The sequence below is a fragment of the Fusarium proliferatum genome, assembly GCF_900067095.1.
Source record: "Fusarium proliferatum ET1 genome assembly, contig: FPRO_scaffold011, whole genome shotgun sequence".
In the NCBI taxonomy this organism is placed as follows: domain Eukaryota; kingdom Fungi; phylum Ascomycota; class Sordariomycetes; order Hypocreales; family Nectriaceae; genus Fusarium; species Fusarium proliferatum.
In genome coordinates, this window is record NW_022194800.1 from 825,228 (window position 1) to 841,755 (window position 16,528).

At 49.5% G+C, this 16,528-nt stretch overlaps 8 protein-coding genes across 8 annotated transcripts; 4 read left to right on the top strand and 4 right to left on the bottom strand.

Annotated features, from left to right (window-relative positions):
- Positions 1-993: 993 nt before the first annotated feature.
- FPRO_08463 (uncharacterized protein) lies at positions 994-2,175 on the bottom strand (the record flags this gene model as incomplete). Its single annotated transcript, XM_031222134.1, has 1 exon — positions 994-2,175. One exon carries the CDS (start codon positions 2,173-2,175, stop codon positions 994-996), a length of 1,182 nt encoding a protein of 393 aa, XP_031087623.1.
- Positions 2,176-3,481: 1,306 nt separating this feature from the next.
- Positions 3,482-3,994, top strand: FPRO_08464 (putative ring-box protein 1; the record flags this gene model as incomplete). The annotated part of the gene is made up of 4 exons (XM_031222135.1): positions 3,482-3,580; positions 3,635-3,713; positions 3,771-3,841; positions 3,896-3,994. The coding sequence occupies 4 exons, from the start codon at positions 3,482-3,484 to the stop codon at positions 3,992-3,994; spliced, it is 348 nt and encodes a 115-aa protein (XP_031087624.1).
- A 146-nt stretch (positions 3,995-4,140) lies between these two features.
- FPRO_08465 (uncharacterized protein) lies at positions 4,141-4,561 on the bottom strand (the record flags this gene model as incomplete). Its single annotated transcript, XM_031222136.1, has 3 exons — positions 4,141-4,323; positions 4,393-4,452; positions 4,511-4,561. 3 exons carry the CDS (start codon positions 4,559-4,561, stop codon positions 4,141-4,143), a joined length of 294 nt encoding a protein of 97 aa, XP_031087625.1.
- A 1,688-nt stretch (positions 4,562-6,249) lies between these two features.
- FPRO_08466 (uncharacterized protein) lies at positions 6,250-8,171 on the top strand (the record flags this gene model as incomplete). The annotated part of the gene is made up of 2 exons (XM_031222138.1): positions 6,250-7,535; positions 7,586-8,171. The coding sequence occupies 2 exons, from the start codon at positions 6,250-6,252 to the stop codon at positions 8,169-8,171; spliced, it is 1,872 nt and encodes a 623-aa protein (XP_031087626.1).
- Positions 8,172-8,753: 582 nt separating this feature from the next.
- FPRO_08467 (Mitochondrial import inner membrane translocase subunit TIM8) lies at positions 8,754-9,095 on the top strand (the record flags this gene model as incomplete). Its single annotated transcript, XM_031222139.1, has 2 exons — positions 8,754-8,871; positions 8,932-9,095. 2 exons carry the CDS (start codon positions 8,754-8,756, stop codon positions 9,093-9,095), a joined length of 282 nt encoding a protein of 93 aa, XP_031087627.1.
- A 583-nt stretch (positions 9,096-9,678) lies between these two features.
- Positions 9,679-10,665, bottom strand: FPRO_08468 (putative ribosomal protein L23a, cytosolic; the record flags this gene model as incomplete). Its single annotated transcript, XM_031222140.1, has 5 exons — positions 9,679-9,835; positions 9,885-9,976; positions 10,035-10,166; positions 10,227-10,288; positions 10,647-10,665. 5 exons carry the CDS (start codon positions 10,663-10,665, stop codon positions 9,679-9,681), a joined length of 462 nt encoding a protein of 153 aa, XP_031087628.1.
- A 473-nt stretch (positions 10,666-11,138) lies between these two features.
- FPRO_08469 (related to UPF0657 nucleolar protein C630.10) lies at positions 11,139-12,014 on the top strand (the record flags this gene model as incomplete). The annotated part of the gene is made up of 1 exon (XM_031222141.1): positions 11,139-12,014. The coding sequence occupies one exon, from the start codon at positions 11,139-11,141 to the stop codon at positions 12,012-12,014; it is 876 nt and encodes a 291-aa protein (XP_031087629.1).
- A 437-nt stretch (positions 12,015-12,451) lies between these two features.
- Positions 12,452-13,747, bottom strand: FPRO_08470 (uncharacterized protein; the record flags this gene model as incomplete). The annotated part of the gene is made up of 3 exons (XM_031222142.1): positions 12,452-13,093; positions 13,485-13,525; positions 13,702-13,747. 3 exons carry the CDS (start codon positions 13,745-13,747, stop codon positions 12,452-12,454), a joined length of 729 nt encoding a protein of 242 aa, XP_031087630.1.
- Positions 13,748-16,528: the final 2,781 nt, after the last annotated feature.

Below are 16,528 nucleotides of genomic sequence, written 5' to 3' on the forward strand. Positions count from 1 at the left end.
ACAAGTTGGATTGATGGTGCACAGGGAGGAAATACCGCGAACAGAACCACCCACGAACAGAAAGAAACGACGCTGAGGAGGCTAATTCAGTTGTAGCGAATCGAGCTATGAAATCAAAGGTCGATGAGTTCCTCGTCACGAGAGCAGGGAACCTGAGTGAGGTGTTCCATTAGTGCAAGTACGTACCCGCCCTGGCACCTTCCTCCATGAGTGTGGGCAAGCGTGCAAGCGTGGGATGGCGGGGCAGGAGCGGATCTTTGGAATGACCGCTACCCCGAAGCAAGCCGCACCCCAGACTTTGAAGGCATTCAGTTCGTCCCTATTAATATGTTGGCGCTGTTGGGAGGGGATATGTTCCAGGCGAAAGTACCTGTCAATGGATCTGGGAACAACCAGAGACAGGAAATGGTTCCTATGCTGTATGAAAGCTTGACCCAACTACGTCGATCTGTTTCAGTTCTTTAAGTGGTATGGCCCTACAAAAGATGATTGTATCTATTCCTAAGGATATATCATTCACTCTTCCCAAATCAAGAATCAATTGATGCGTTGAATCAACGCTCAACATTGTATTTAGGTCTAATCTCGCGTATGATATACGTTCCAAAGAAACAGGAGGGAATTCTCTCTTCTCCTTCGCCAAACCCCATTCGATCAAGGCTGTTCCATTTTGATACAGGCGCCATAGATACGGCGAGATCAATCTGTCTCTAGATCAGAGGTGCCTCTGTTTGATTCGACTGTATACGTCAAGCTATGATCCCATCATCTGCTGTCAGACCATTCGTCCGTTCAATATATCTTCAATCCTCTCTCTGATAACGCCAAAACTTAGACACAATGCCGCTATACCTTAACCCCTAGACAATGAAAACCGTCCCGCCAAATATCACGTTCCGTTGATGCCGCCTGGGAATTGATGGCAGTTAAAAAGCTATGCAGAAGAGATGCAGGAAAAACGCCGAACGAATAATCACTCCATGACATCAAGTCTTATGAGAACAAACGCTGGTCCGCTCCTGGCGATCCAGTGCTCAAGTCCAGCTTGAGAATACGCCGAAGATCGTTTTCCATAGCTTGGAGGTTGTTTGAGCGGCCATCGCAAGAAGCCGGGACACTAGGGCCACTCCTAACATAGTTGTAGTGTTGAGCAGGGAGAGCGGGTGCGGGTGCAGGTGCAGGTGCAGGTGCAGGTGCAAATCCATTAGGGGCAGATTGAGAGACATTTGTTCCGTTTCCGATAAATAGGAATTTCTTTAGGGCCTCAGTAGGATCTTCAGGTACAACGTTGGGTTTCGGCTGGATGGCGGATAGATCAGCAGGAGATCGAGCAGAGTTAGAGCGAGCAGCCTTAATGCGCTCTTGATAGGGTGTCGAAAATGCCGGCCCCATGGGACGGCCTGGAGTTCCGTCCAGCTCAACACTGTCGATACCACCAGACTGGAAGCGTGTTGGGTTGCGGGCTGTCTGGGGGAGTGTTGCTGGCTTTGGGATACTACCAGGCCCAAAGGGAGACTGGGCAGAGGGTGATTCAGTGACGAGGCCTGAAGGGCGGAAGCTGCTAGTGCTTTCGCTGCGCTGACGTTCCTTCTCTTGACGGTGGGCGCGAAACATGAAATCGAGCGGAGATTCCTGGACATCCGATGCACTCTGGCGCAAAGGAGTTGGCGCTTCAGTATCGGTAGGCGGCGAGGGTTCCTGTAGGATGTTTCGAGATGTCTTGCTTACGCTAGGCGACTCGGTTACCGAACGAGAGACAAAACTGGGAAGAGGTAGGGCAGATGGCGCAGGAGATGCATGGAAAGTGGCTCCGGCAAAGGCAGAGACCGACTTCAGAGATGAAGATTGATGCGGTGGAGTGTGACGACCAGGCCGAGCAGATTCGGGTGAGTGAGGACCATTCTTCCCACGATGTTTGTTGTTGTTGTTGTTATTGTTACTATTGTTTGCATTCCTGGGTCGCTGTTTCGAATTGGTATGGCTCAGCTGCGCATGAGGAGAATCGGTGCCAGCTCCCTTCTGAGGAGTTCGTGGAGCGCGATCGTAACGTGCGGGATCAATTGAGGCGACATCGTTCTCGGAGGCATAAGCCTTCTGAGCAGCAGGACGGCCATTGCCGCGACCGTTACGACGGCGGGCTGGAGTAGTTGTAGGCTGAGATGGGGTCTCACTCATTTCGTCTGTGGCAACAAGTTGAATCGATCAAACACGAGGGAAAAGACAGGACGAGTGTCGGCTGAGGCTAAGACTGAGACTTAGACAACAGTCAAGTCGAATATGCGATGTCCCGTACTTGTTTGGTGTGCAGCTGGCTGGCTGGCTGGTTGATTGATGAGGCGTTCGTTGGTATCTGGCTATGCGACAGGACCAAAGAGGACTCCAAAAGATCGAGCCGGATTAAGATGGTGGTGGGGTGTATGAAAGAGAATATAAAATCGAGGCAGGTGTTACGATTGAGCATAAAGCAACTACTATTCTGGTGAAGAGAGAGTCGACTAATCTGACCATGGCTGTACTGTAGGAGAAAGTGTGATGTGGGTGATTCAAGATCAAGTAATGAGGGGAACAACAAAAGAAGTGAAGGGCGGAAGCGTCTGGGTTAATAAGAGTCAGTCAGGTCAGTCCCGTCAGGTTAAGCGCAAAGCATGGCCAGTCCAAGCAATGACGCGGGCGGATTCCAGGCATTGCCAGCACAAAGAGTGGGTCAGGCCAGCGTTTAGCTCCAGCGCCCGAAGCGGCGGGCGGATCAGATGTCGCATCTCACAGCCTTAGGTTGCTTTCGAGCAAGAGAACCTTATTAATATCCGAGTCACGTATTCCAAGAAACTAAGAGCTTTCGAGATACGTTTAGAATTCAAATTAAATAATGCAAAACTAAAGCAATATAAGAAAAGTATATCATGTGTGTAAGACTCATATGTTTCGTTTCTAGCGAACGGAAGTCCCATCACGACTGATAAGCGATAGGACGTCTGTGATCGACCCCGCCCCGCCACTGTCCCGCCAGACGCAGCCTGAATTAGGTGAGGTGACCTAAGGCTTGAACTCCTCCAGCTGCCTGTCCGCCTACCTAGAGGAGCTCTGTGGCATCCGAAGCCTTTAGAGCAGACGTTCAGAGCCGCATCATCACTTGCTAGGAACCAAATTCACTGTAAGTCCCCTCGCCTTCCTCCCAAATGCACCATCAAGGTACATTTGTTAACAAAATCAACCCATGCCCAAAGCTTCTATTCATTCTCTTCTCATTGCTGACAATTACAAGCATTCACAACTCTGTAGATATTGATCTATCGAGCAGGGAATCCGTACGTCCTCTTACCTTCAACCCGAATCTGCGCGCTACATGTCCCTTTTTCCCGTCCGTGAAGATTACCGGCAAATGGGTAATTCTGACTGCTTCTAGCCAACCAGTGTACCTCGATATCAGTCAACGAAATCAACCATAGCGTGGTCTTGCAGGTTGACCCGCACCGTACGAAACATGGCCGACGTTGAGATGAGCGATGCGCCCGTCGCTAAGAAGGGCGAGGGCTCCGGCAGCAAGAGTGTCGAGGGAAAGAAGAAATTCGAGGTCAAGAAGGTACAGACTTACCAGTCTTGAGCCCCCCAGAGTCATGCTGACCGAAACAAACAGTGGAATGCGGTCGCTCTTTGGGCATGGGACATCGTTGTTGACAACTGTGCCATCTGCCGAAACCACATCATGGATCTATGTACGTTTACTCGGATTCTTATTGGATGTATGTCACCAAGTGCTCACAAATTATTAGGCATCGAATGCCAGGCAAACCAAGCATCTGCGACAAGCGAAGAGTGCACCGTGGCATGGGGAATATGCAACGTGAGACTGCTACACGCCCTTTCTTTTCGTGGCATTCGGCTAACAGAGACACAGCATGCGTTCCACTTTCACTGTATTTCGAGATGGCTCAAGGCTCGATCTGTTTGTCCTTTGGACAACAGGGACTGGGAGTTCCAGAAGTACGGTCGATAAAGATAATGCGGTCGATATCCGAATTTGATGGATTATGAAGAAAAGAACAAGACAACTGCAAGGAAATAGTAGTATTTCGGTGTCATAATCAGCCTCGAGAGCTGCAGAGGTCATGACACAGCGAGGCCTAGTGCACGGCACACAATCTATTGATTTCCTTTGCTTGCAAGATCGTATGCGTACCCGGCTGGAAGCCACTTGACGGGATGTTTGTTGTAGAAGGGCCAGGCCGGCACCACGACGAGGAAGGTTAACGCCGTGCCTCCTAGACCTAGGTAGACCGCGAGCTTGATATCTTGGAGGAAGTAGCCGACAACGAAGGAGATCAGCTAGTTGCAGTCATCAGCCAAACAATCCAGCGAGTTATCAGGCATAGGTTGGAGAGGAAGAAGACGTACGCCAGAAACGACAAGGAGAACTGTCGCGAGGAGCTCGGCAAGCTTCTGTCCTTCAAAGTCCTACAGTGGAGCTTCAGTCAGCTGTTGGTCAGGTAAATCGACGGGCGGGATCATGTACAATTTGGCCATCGACGACGTCTCGGATCTGATCAAGAGCTTGTTCAGCCATAATGGATGATGATCGGGTGGGAGTATTCGTCGTGTGTTTGTACTGTGTCTGGAGATGTTGTTCCGTCGGATTGAGATCGATGTGAATGCGATCGCCAATAGTGTCAAGTTCGGAATTGGTCTCGACACCTGGCTGTTAGGAAACTCATAGACTAGTCCGCTTTCGGTAAACAAGCTTTTGCAGGCTGGAGAAGATTCGATGTCTGAGCGAATGAGGATCAAGATGCCGTAACCATGAATAGATGTGAGTAAGTAATATCCTAATGATCAAATTGTGATATGATCTTCTGAGTGCATTCATCTGGCGCTCTACGAAAGGACAACGTTTACAGTTATTTACCGGGATTAATGCAGTGGTGCTCTGGGGAATCAGTCATTCTGCTGGTCAATCAGCTGAGATGATCAATGTTCCTGATAGCCCCTACCCTACACCACCCGACAGTGGCGAATCGGCTCTCAAAGCTGGACAGGCACAACAGGGAGTTCCTAGGTTCTAAACTAGGCCTGACCAAGGACAAGCCTGATATCTAACACGGACACGGACACCGATGGTCCAGGCCAAGCTCATTCTGCAGAAGCAAGTGTCCCAAGACAGGAAAAGTGGCGGCCTCTCCCCATCTTGTCTGGCCTGTAAGAACCAACGAGTCAACCAGGATGACCTATTTTTTGCTTGTGATAGCACACGGCGATTCGGTACCCGACACTTGATACCACCAAAGACAATTTTTTTCTTCCTAGCCCTTCGGTTCCCACTTATAGTATATTAAGTTCCTCAAACTCCTCTTAAACCCAACTTCACCCTGACATCGTCGCTCTCGACACTAAGACCTCCTTTTGTACCCAACATTACTTGGTTTTCTTATTCATTCATGCTTGTTTTGCCCGTGCACTATTAACCGGGTCTCTGTTCTGTCCAGTAACGAGAAAATTTCTCGTCTGGCTAACCGTGCCAGTATCGAAATTGGCCCTTGACCTTAGTTCCCTCAGACGATAGGCCCTGGCATCGTCACCCTGCCTTTATTCCCTGCCAAGGCCCAAAACAAATTCTGGTTACTACAAATAAACCAGCCTGACTCAACTCCTGAGATCGAAATCCACTTGCACCAACCGAGTACTTTATCGCGAAGCTTCCTTTATCGAACCTTGACCGGCTTCTATTTCAATTGCCTTCAGTACTGTTGGCACCTTCGAGCAACCGCTTACTCTACGCCATCATCCAGTATCGGCGTCTCGCCATTATCCCATACAAGTTTTCAAGTTGGCTCAACTCGCCTTCTCAAACGTTTCCCTCCCTTCGCTCTTCGGTCCCAGCTTCTGGGTCTACAGCGGAGTAAACAAGAAGCCCCCGTAACTGGTCTTTAGATCGCATTACCCGTTCTTCGTCTCCCGCTAGTACATATTTACCCTTAACAATCAGCAGCCATTGGCGACAACCGCCGAGCAGAGCTCAGTTTTGAACAAACTCCAACTCGGCGCGCCCATGCCGCGCCGGGTGCGACGTCTATAACCGCCTATATCAGACGACACTGATTGGAACAACAACAAGCTATGGGACTATAATACCGAGTCCGTAATACACCTTCCGCCCTCCTCGAGACGTATCCATCTACTCTACACGGCCACCGTTAGAGCCAATATAGTCAATATCAAGCTACAAACCTAGCCAAAAGCCAAAAGCCAAAAGCCAAAATGTCAGACCACGAGGAATCCGCTGCCCAGTCTGGGTACGACACTCCCGTCCCGGAGCTCGATGACCACCGTCACCAGTCGGGTTCAACCAGAGTTGAGCGCCCTCGTCGTGGCACATTCGACAGTCTGTATGGTGCCCGACAGCTCGAACCTGAGCCCCCCGCCCCTCCTGCGATTGTAGTTCGCGACTTCGAGGAGGCCATCATCGATGAGGAAGTAGGTGATCTTTCACCCACTGCTCGTCGCAGTCGCCGACCTACTGTGGATTCCACGGATCGATCTGTCTCGCCACCTAACTCGGTCAAGGCGTTCGCCCAGGCTCGCCGTCGAGAGCGTGACATGTCATTCTCGGAACCCAACAAGCCTGATATCGAAGATGTAGCCAGCCGAGCCATGTCTGTCTCAAGCAAGCGCAGCTACCGAAGCAAGCCTCGCACCATCGACAATGATGCTGCTAGCCTCTCAACCAACACAACTGCAGAGGAGGATGTCTGCTTCCCTGTCAAGGAGAGCTATCACAAGGACCACCTGTATATTGACTTTGACTATCTCGAGAACTTCATCAATGAGCAGGCGGCTGAACGCGCGGCTGAGCGAGCGGCTGAGCGTAACGCTGCCGCTGCCGAGAAGCAGAGCTTTGAGGATATGCGAACTCAGCAGAATGAATCGCGCCTTCAGCGGATGGTCACTGTTGATGGTGATATCCTAGAACCCGTCTCGGATGACTCGATGACCCGTGAGAAGACGAACCAGACAGCGCAGACTCATGCCGAGGGGTCAATTGCTGAAAAGCAGCCTGCGCCTATCGACCCTAACCGGTTCAGTTTCTTCTCTTCAGCATGGGAGTCAACTATCCACGCAGCTGATTTTGGCGATTTGGTTCTCCCAGGAGAAGACCTTCGAGGCCTCTTCGAGCTTCCTGATGAAGACGAAGATGGTGTTTGGTGGCTCAATGTTAATGCGGCTTCCAAGGAGGAGGTCCAGAGCATTTGCAAAGCTTTCGGAATCCATCCTCTGACAATTGAGGATATCATCACTCAGGAGGCTCGCGAGAAGATTGAACTCTTCCCGTCGTACTACTTTGCCTGTTTCCGTTCCTTCTCAGTTGTCCAGGAGCCTGATGGCATTGAGTATGAGCCTTTCAACACCTACGTCATCGTGTTTCGTGAGGGCACACTGAGCTTCAGCTTTGAGCCCAACTCGCACGCGGCTCAGGTTCGTAAGCGAATCACTGCCCTCAAGGATTATGTCTCTCTCAGCAGCGACTGGATTTGCTATGCTTTGATGTAAGTTTACCTGTGAATACGACCTGTAGAGTCATACTAATTGCCCACAGTGACGACATTGTTGATTCCTTCGGACCTGTCATTCGCCAGATTGAGCTTGAAGCGGATGCTATTGAAGACGAGGTGTTCGTCATGCGTGAGGATGATTCCAACTCGTTTCTCCGTCGCATTGGCCGGGTTCGCAAGAATTGCCTGGCCCTGCTTCGCCTCCTCGGTGGCAAGGCAGATGTTCTCCGTGGTTTCACGAAGCGATGCAACGAGAACTACAAGGTCACGCCACGGATGGACATCGGCATGTACCTTGGTGACATCCAGGATCACGTTGTGACAATGGCCACCAACTTGGGACACTTCGAAAAGATTTTGTCTCGCGCACACAGCAACTATCTTGCTACGGTTTCCATCAACAGCATCGCCCAAGGAACACACACTAACGAGGTTCTGAGCAAAATCACTTTCTTGGCCTCGATCCTGGTCCCCCTCAACTTGGTCAGTGGTGTGTTTGGAATGAACGTACCAGTTCCGTTTGCAACCGTTGCCGGAAACAACTTGGCTCCTTTCTTCAGTATCATCAGCTTCATGGTTTTCCTATGCATCATTTTTATGGCCTTGGCCCGTTGGAAGCGTTACATCTAGCGAAAGCGATGCATGGATGCTACCTCCGTACATGCATATGTTAGTTCTGAGAACCCAATCGGTCGTTACTATTGTTTCTTTTCCAGTATAGATGGGTGTTACTCGGTGGCATATTCTGGTTAGAGTTGTTACATGAGAATTGTTTTAGAGCGGTATTATGACTACTTATTTGGTATTTATAAATTAGATACTGTTTACAGAGAGCTTCATGGCGCTGAGTTGTCTGTCTTGAGCTGTATGTGATGGTGAAAAGACTCTCAGTATACCTTAGCTATTATAATGCGTCGGATTAATAATTCTTTCTCTGAGTAATCTACAGGGCTGGCAGCGACAGCCATATAAATCAAAACTGCTTGTATCTCTTGGTGAAAAAATGGTAGCGTAAGGCAATAGACACTTATTGTTACTCTCCTGGTGAAAGCTGAGAGTGGGACTACAAGCCCATCCGTGGCCAATTATTGGTCAGTTGATTAGAGTTGCGCATCATCAAAAATCTTGAACTTGTGAGCAGAACCTACACTACTACAACAAACCAACTTCAACCCGCCACCAATCACGACCAATCTCTTGACGATCGCCAAAATGAGTGCTCAACAATTGTCCATCGATAACGCCGACCTCGAGAAGCTCAACGACAAGGATCGCCTCGAGCTCCGCCAGTTCCTCGCCAATGAGCAGCAGCGCTCTCAGATCCAAGCCCGTACGTATAATACCGAGGAAGACATAATGGGATACGGAATCGCTGACGAAATGTCTTTAGAAACACATAGCTTGACCCAAATGTGCTGGACCAAGTGCGTTCCTGGAAACATCAAGAACCCCAAGCTCGACAAGTCCGAGGAGACATGTCTCGCCAACTGCGTCGAGCGATTTCTTGACGTCAACTACCTTACGATGAAGCACCTCAACGGTATGCGCAACTAAGAAACTGATTTCTGAATGGGATCAAGGTTATTTCAGCTATGTATTACGAGATTTTTTTGTATGAATAGACGGGCCGTGGTCATGGTGGAAAATTCAGGCTGTGACCAGGACGGACGACCGAGACTCTGTTGGTCAAAGAGACTGGCAATTGGGCTATGTATATCACGAACGATTTAGAAGAAGAAAAAACAGATCTCAACCTTGATTGTTTAGGAATGGCTCATCTAAAATGGTGATGACTTGTCTTGACTTAACCGGCACATTATTCATGACATGCCACCAAGTCTATTAGCCGTAGTTTCTACGAAACCCAAGACTTGTTAGAAACAAACGCAAAAATTACTTGCGACCCCAAACTACAAATCACATTCACGCATTATCACTCAAATCATATAAAGGCAGCATCTTGGACGACTAAGCGGAGCCGTGTCCCGGGTGGTATTGAATTCATGATCATTTGCACTCTCAACGAGAAGTTCTTTTTACGCCTATTCCGATGCCCATGCCTTGCATTTTCAGCAGGCCAAAAACCAACCCAAAGACACGCCAGAGAAGCCAGAAACCCACAAGCCCGGTGATATTTTTAGACGAGAGAGAGCTTGTTGGCAGCAATGTCGAGAGCATCGACATCGGGGGTCAGGCGGGCGTAAGCCTTCTTGGTGCCATCAGGGCGGATAAGAGTGTTGACCTTGACACAGTCAATGTCGTAGAGCTTCTTGAGAGCAAGCTTGATCTGGGCCCTGTATCGATGTTAGATTCTGATCTGATATCGTTCTTGGAAATACTGACTTGTTGCTCTTGATGTCGACAATGAAGACGAGAGTGTTGTTCTCCTCCATCTTCTTCATCGCGCTCTCAGTGTTGAGAGGGTGGACGATGATCTTGAATGTGGTTAATACAATCGTTTCCCCAGCAGATCTGACTTCAGGTGGGACTAACCTTGTGCTCATCGAGGCGAGGCTGGTGAGGGATGGATCGGCGAGGGTACTTGGGGGCTCGTGAGGTGATCAGGGTCTTGGGGCGGTGGAAGGAGGTGCTGAAGCGAGCCTTGACCTTCTTGTGGGAGTTGGACTATTGACATCAAGTTAGCATATTGGGACGGTGGTCTTGAGCAAAATGTTTTCAACTTACGCCCTTGAGAGCGGCCTTGGCGGCATCCTGGGCCTTCTTGTTACCCTTGCCCTTAGGCTGAACTGTTATTGAAAGCATCAGCATTCGCTCTTATTCAGAACTCGCAAAATCTGCTGTAGCATGATGCGGTAGAGTATGAACTCGGAGGGTGAGAGTCGAAGAGGAGAATCAGAAGATGGATCGAGTCGAAAGGTCGGCGATGTCGAAGCGAACAAGAAGATAACTCAGAAGCGAAGCAGACCGGTCATAGCAGTTGTCGCAATGTATGTAGTTACATCGAGGCGATATAATGATTTGATCTCTCGAGAGTCGCCATATCATTGTCGTTCAATATCTTGCTCAATTTCGCTTTCGCCCGTCCGATTTTCCTCTTTTTCCCTTTCTTCTCTTCCCTCTTTGTTGTTTCATATCATGTCGTACCTTTCTTGTTGGCGGCCATTGCGTCGGTGTTGTCGAGGGCACAAGATTGTCGGGTGTGCTGGTTGTCGTCGGAGTGGTCAAAGGTTCACAAAAAGGTTCGCGGATTTAAAATCTATTTATTTTTGTGATTTTTTGCAATTAGGGCAGGTGCCGGTCCCACTCTTCTACATGATGTGGTTGGTCAGTTCTTAAACCAATCTATCTACCTTAGGTAAGCCAACTGCAAAAAGTCATCGAGAGAATGAATGTCGCACTCAATCACACGGAACTTTTGGGCAATTCGATCGATAAATAGGAATCAAAATGCTCTCCGAGGCCTTATAGATCACTGTAATCTCCTGGGTCTCCCCTGAGGAATTGCTCGATTTGAGAACCGGTGAGTTTCAATGTTAGCCTCCTCTTTACCAAGACTAACATGAAAATCTTCAGATTTCAATGCATTAAGGGGTCAAGAGGTCAACACGCAAGGGTCATTCTCATTGCACTCAGAAAATGGTTTCCAAGAAGCAAATAAGGCTGAAGAGCCTTTCAAGTGGCCGCCCGCCAACTGTCAAGTCCTCACGGTCAATGTCTAGGAAAGCCAGCAGGAGTCTCATCAACACTCATCACCAACTGGAGAAACAACGTCGGCAAGCTGCAGCCAAGGGCGACACGGTCACCGAAACTCGCCTTGCCTCGGAGATTGCCAAGCTGGGTGGTCTTGACCACTATCAGAAGGCCAGTTTGCAAGGTCAGAGTCTCGATAGAGGAGGTGACACGTCAAGAGTGCTTCTGGAATGGCTCCCTGTGGCAGAGCTCAAGAAGCGTGCTCGGCCGTTTCATATGCTGGAGGTTGGGGCATTGAGTACTCGTAACGCATGCTCAACAAGCGGTATCTTTACTATGAAGCATATCGATCTCAACAGCCAGGAGCCAGGCATCACAAAGCAAGATTTTATGGAGCGCCCCCTACCCAAACACGATTCTGAGGTGTTCGATATCATCTCTCTGAGTCTAGTGCTCAACTTCGTGCCCGAGGCCGAGGGGCGTGGACAGATGCTTCTTCGGACTCTCTCCTTTCTTCGGCCTGCAGCTGAACCTGCAATTGGTTCTGACGAACCCTTTCCTTGCCTTTTTGTGGTTCTACCTCGCAGCTGTGTTGACAACTCACGATACTTTACAGAAACTCGCTTCGAGGAGTTGATGACGATTCTCGGCTATGTATGCACCAAGACCAAGATGACTCAGAAATTGGCATATACTCTTTGGAAGAGGATCGGGACCGTCTCCGAAAAGCGGCCGGACTTTACCAAGAAGGAAGTCAATCCAGGACGGACGCGGAACAATTTTGTCATGACGCTCAAAGCTTCAACGAGTCATTCAAACTGAAACGATGAGGGGAGACACGACAACGCGTGGGGCCTCGACGAGCTGCATATGCGGAACTGCCCAACAAACTATCAGCACAGCAAAACATACGGAGTTTTGAGCACGCGACAATAAGCTGGCACGGTACGAATGTTGAACTCTCGATAAGAGGATCCTATCTACACAGTTCTTGGAGAGCGCGTACTGTGCTGTATCGTCTGGATCGACTATCTGCAACTTGCTACGTCGCACGACTGATAAGGTGCATGGTGACACTTATGCAGCTTGGGGACACCAGATCACCAGTAGACAGGATCAGCTGGACGGTGGTCTCAGTTTTTGAGGGGACTAGAATTCCCTAGCGAGCTACTACTCTTGTATCTCCGCACAAAGGTCCCACGCTATTCGACGATTATCATTTCCCCACACCCTGAGCGACCTTTTGCTACAGCCGTCTATCATACTCCCAAAGAAGCGACCTCTGAGTGCTTGAACTCGGTAATGGCGAGCTTGGACAGAGGTTCGTCTGGCGGCAAGGGCGCATTACCAGGACGAACAACGGGCACACTGCGCATACCAGCCCCAACAGCAGCTTTGACCTCGTTGATATTGTCGCTCAGGAAAAGCCATCGGTCGGCGTCCTTGTGCTCCGGGTGCTCAGAAATGATCTTCGCGTAGCTATCAACCTCGGTTTTGGGCCCCGCATTAGTGGTATCAAAGTAGTCTGCGATAAGAGGCGTCATATCTGACTTCCTGGAGTTGGTATGTGAAAAGAGCAACTTCTGCGCAGGGACTGAACCAGATGAATAGATGATGGTCTTCTTTCCAGCTTGGGTGGCCTCGTTGAAGAAGGGCTCAACATCTGGGAAGAGGGGCGCCACGATGTTACCGGACTTGTAGCCTTGCAGCCACAGGTAACCCTGGAGCGACTTGAGATAGGCGATCTTGACATCACGCTTCACGAGGTCGCGGACGTGCGCTTCAAAGTCAGAGCGCGAGTTGCGATACTCCTCGGGGAAGGCATCGCGGTACTTTGCGAACTCTGGGCTATCCCACTCTCGATCCAACACCTTGGGAAGTGCCTCGAGTGCATACGGAAACTAATGACAACAAACAGACCTTGGTCAGCAGGCTGCAGTGTTGTCGACATCGTGCATGCTGTCACGAAACGGGCAAAGTCGGTGAAGAGTGCAAAGGGGGGGCTGGGAAAGAAGTGCTCGGCTTGAATTTTTCAGCTGCACGCGCCCGAGACTTGCACAACTTGGCAGAACTTGGTTCGGCAGCGTGGACACCCGGGATCTGGGTACAAAGGCCGGCAGCTGGACGGAGGACGTCCGGAAGAGGAGGCTGGGACGAAATTTGGTGGTATCCATACGGAGGTCCGGGCCCGGAGGCGGTAAGGGGGACGGACGGAGGTGGTGGTATGTGGGTAAAGGGAGTAAAATCGGAAGGGTTGCGAAGTGAGACAAACAAGAAAACGGGACGACTCACGAGAACGTCCTTGACAAAGGAAATGGGACAAACGGTTCCTTCTGTTATATGTGTTATTCTGGCTATTCTGAGTGTATGATATCCAAGCAAAGCGTGAGTATAAAGTAAGGTACAAAAATATGCCAATACAATAAATGACAACTCAGTCCAAAACAGTCCTTGCAGTCAACAAAACATGCAGTCGCTAACAGCAACTGCGGAGCCAGTTTAATCTTACCAATATCAAACACTAGGACGTCGAATTCATTGAGGTTGAGCGTCATCGTGAAAATGAGTTCTTTTTCGTGAGAAAGCGGTCAAGCCTGAATATTGACACGTCCAATGCGAGAGATGAAACGGGTGAATTAGACCGAAAGTAAGAAAGAAGAGATGACAAGAAAATTCTGTCAGACACCAATTCCGATTCGGGATCCCTGCTACGATCTTGAAGTGTGAGGAAGAGAGCGTGGGAAAAAAACCCAATATCGGCGGTGGCAGCAGAAGGTCCTTGTTCCTGGATCCAAGAGCGGGCCGCTATCTAACTTGGCGCCTTTTGGTGAGGTGATTTCCTTGGAGGTTTAAGATCCTGGACGAGGTATCCGTGTTAAGCTTGATGCAGCTGGGAACGTGGGTTGATAAGATGCAATAGTAGATCGAATCTAATGCGAATGGAGGGTTGGTTTGCAGCCATGTGAGCATTAGAGGAAAGGCGGTCAAGAGGTGAGGTTGGCTGGTTCGAGGTGAACCGACCAATGACGTGTTAGTATTTATTGACTGCAGGGTAAGGAGGACAGCGAAGAGGTCTGCTGTGAAGGAACTAGATAGAAGGACTTGGCTGTGTTACAGGGGTCGGCGGCCAGATCCGAATGAATTGGCTCTGAGAAATACAATGGATCTCTAATTAGAAACCTGTTCACGAAAATGACAACTGGCAGTTCATCTGTCACAGGTCGTGAACTAGATCTCTTCGTATCCAAGGTCTGGTCTGCTCAGCATTGTACACGCCTGGCCTAGTCTATGCCGGCTGTCGCCAAACCCCGTGTCACTGCAGGCTGTGGTCCCGAGGCAAAGCAACCCAAGCTGCAGCTCGATACGGAGCTTTCAACAGATCCCCTGCTGTTCCCGAGCTGAAGTGGCCAGTTCATGCAGCTTCCGGAACGCAGCAGTGAGACAGCCCCTGGCAACGGTGAAAGAAAAAAACATGTGTTGTCCACAGTCACAGCAGGACCCTTTTTCTCTCATCATGTCTGATGGAGTCTCAATTCTTGGCCTCATGGTATGGGGATCCAGTGAGGGTACTTGTGATTGGGCGGCCCCTCCTACCGCTGCACATGTCACTCTGTCGTCCAGTCACTTCAAGATGAATGAAGGGTCTGACCCATCACCTCACTTCAGCTGATGGGTCACAATTTGCTGGAGCTTCAATTCAATCCCATGACTGACAGTACTGTAGCTACCCTGGACAAGAGCTGCAACTCTCACGCGATATCTAGAGAGCGAATCTATTGAGTCAGGAGATCATCTTGGATGATGAGATTCAATCCCTTCAGCGTCTCGGTTTTCCCCTCAATATCCCTTGTTGCCCTCCCCCTCTCCACCCTTGTTGACAAGATCCGCGCATAATAGCATGTTATGTTGTCAATGTAAGTAAATATTGTGTTTCCGATATGACAACGAATCAGAACCGAGGACGACGTGACTTGAGACAACTATACCACGTCCAACCGAAATAGGGAGTCATGTCTAGAACCATTTCAACGTGCAATTGTGCAACATGTAGGCTTAGAGCAAGAGACTTACTCACCTGTGACCATCGTGACATGACCAATGTTCATCATCTCATCTCCGTATTTCATCTTCACTGAGTCACGACTCTAGTAAGTCTCCTGTCCTTGGAACGCCGATATCGAATTCCGTCTCCATATTTGTCCGGACTCCACAAGGGAACAACAAACATCAGATCTCACGAGGCCCGGGGACCCGCACCGAGTGTCAAGTCCGTCCAAACAAACCAGTACACACAGGTACATACGTACATACATACATACGGCACAGTATCTGTCTTGGCTTGAATAATGGAGACTGGAGACTGGAGACTGGAGCAGGTGAGTAATCTCGAAGAATTCCATCATCCGAGATTCGTAATCCCATATTCCCTGAATAATCTCGTGTCCACGTATATTTTGCACCCCGCTCTGATGGAGACGAAATGCCGTCATTTCGTCTGTCGAGTTGAAATTCAAGGTTCGTTGCTCTTTGTTGTCTTTCTTCCCAAAAGGGTATGTAGCATCACAGTGTCCTGGGCAGGCCATTCAGTTGTGCACAGCTGTTTCGTGTCATGGTGATATTTTTGTGAAGATTTGCATAGATTTGTGCATGGCTGAGCAACACGGACCCTTGAAAATCCATCCAGTCACGTTTGATGATTGACGACAGATCGTTACATACACGCAATTCCTGCCTGCCCAGCCCAACAGCCAGCCTTGGAAGCATAGCCTGTTCTGACGCACGCCCCTTTTCTATTTACGGGTGTAAACACCAACACAGCAAGATCTCCTTGGACAATCCCAGTCCCTGACCAATATTTGGAAGCTTCTGGCGTTTGTTGGATGACACATTCACACTCGGCGGCTGAAGAAACCATCTGTTTACTTTTGGCGGCCGAGTCTTATTGTCTGTCTATTAGTTCATCTGGTCCCTGAGACGAAAGGGTCCTCATGGCACCGCAGGCACGCCCACTGGAATGCAGGATCCAGGAGTGCATGACCTAGTGACCACGCTGGGCTAATTCACTGATAACTTAGATTAGCAGACGAGCAAGGGTGTAAGCGTTAAGGCGTTAGAAGGGTGATCGACAAGAGACTGGCGGCAAAAGTTGGAGACTTGGAACTTGATAACCAGCGATAACAAGGGTCTTCTGCAATCGAAGAATTGGCAGGCTTCCAGTCCAGGAACGAGAGAAACATGGCACAAGATCCAATCAGTTTTCTGAATAGTCTAATTGCGTAGTCGCTGATAGCCATTGCCTCAATTCCCCGACTGCAATGTTGGCTGCGCACCGTCCG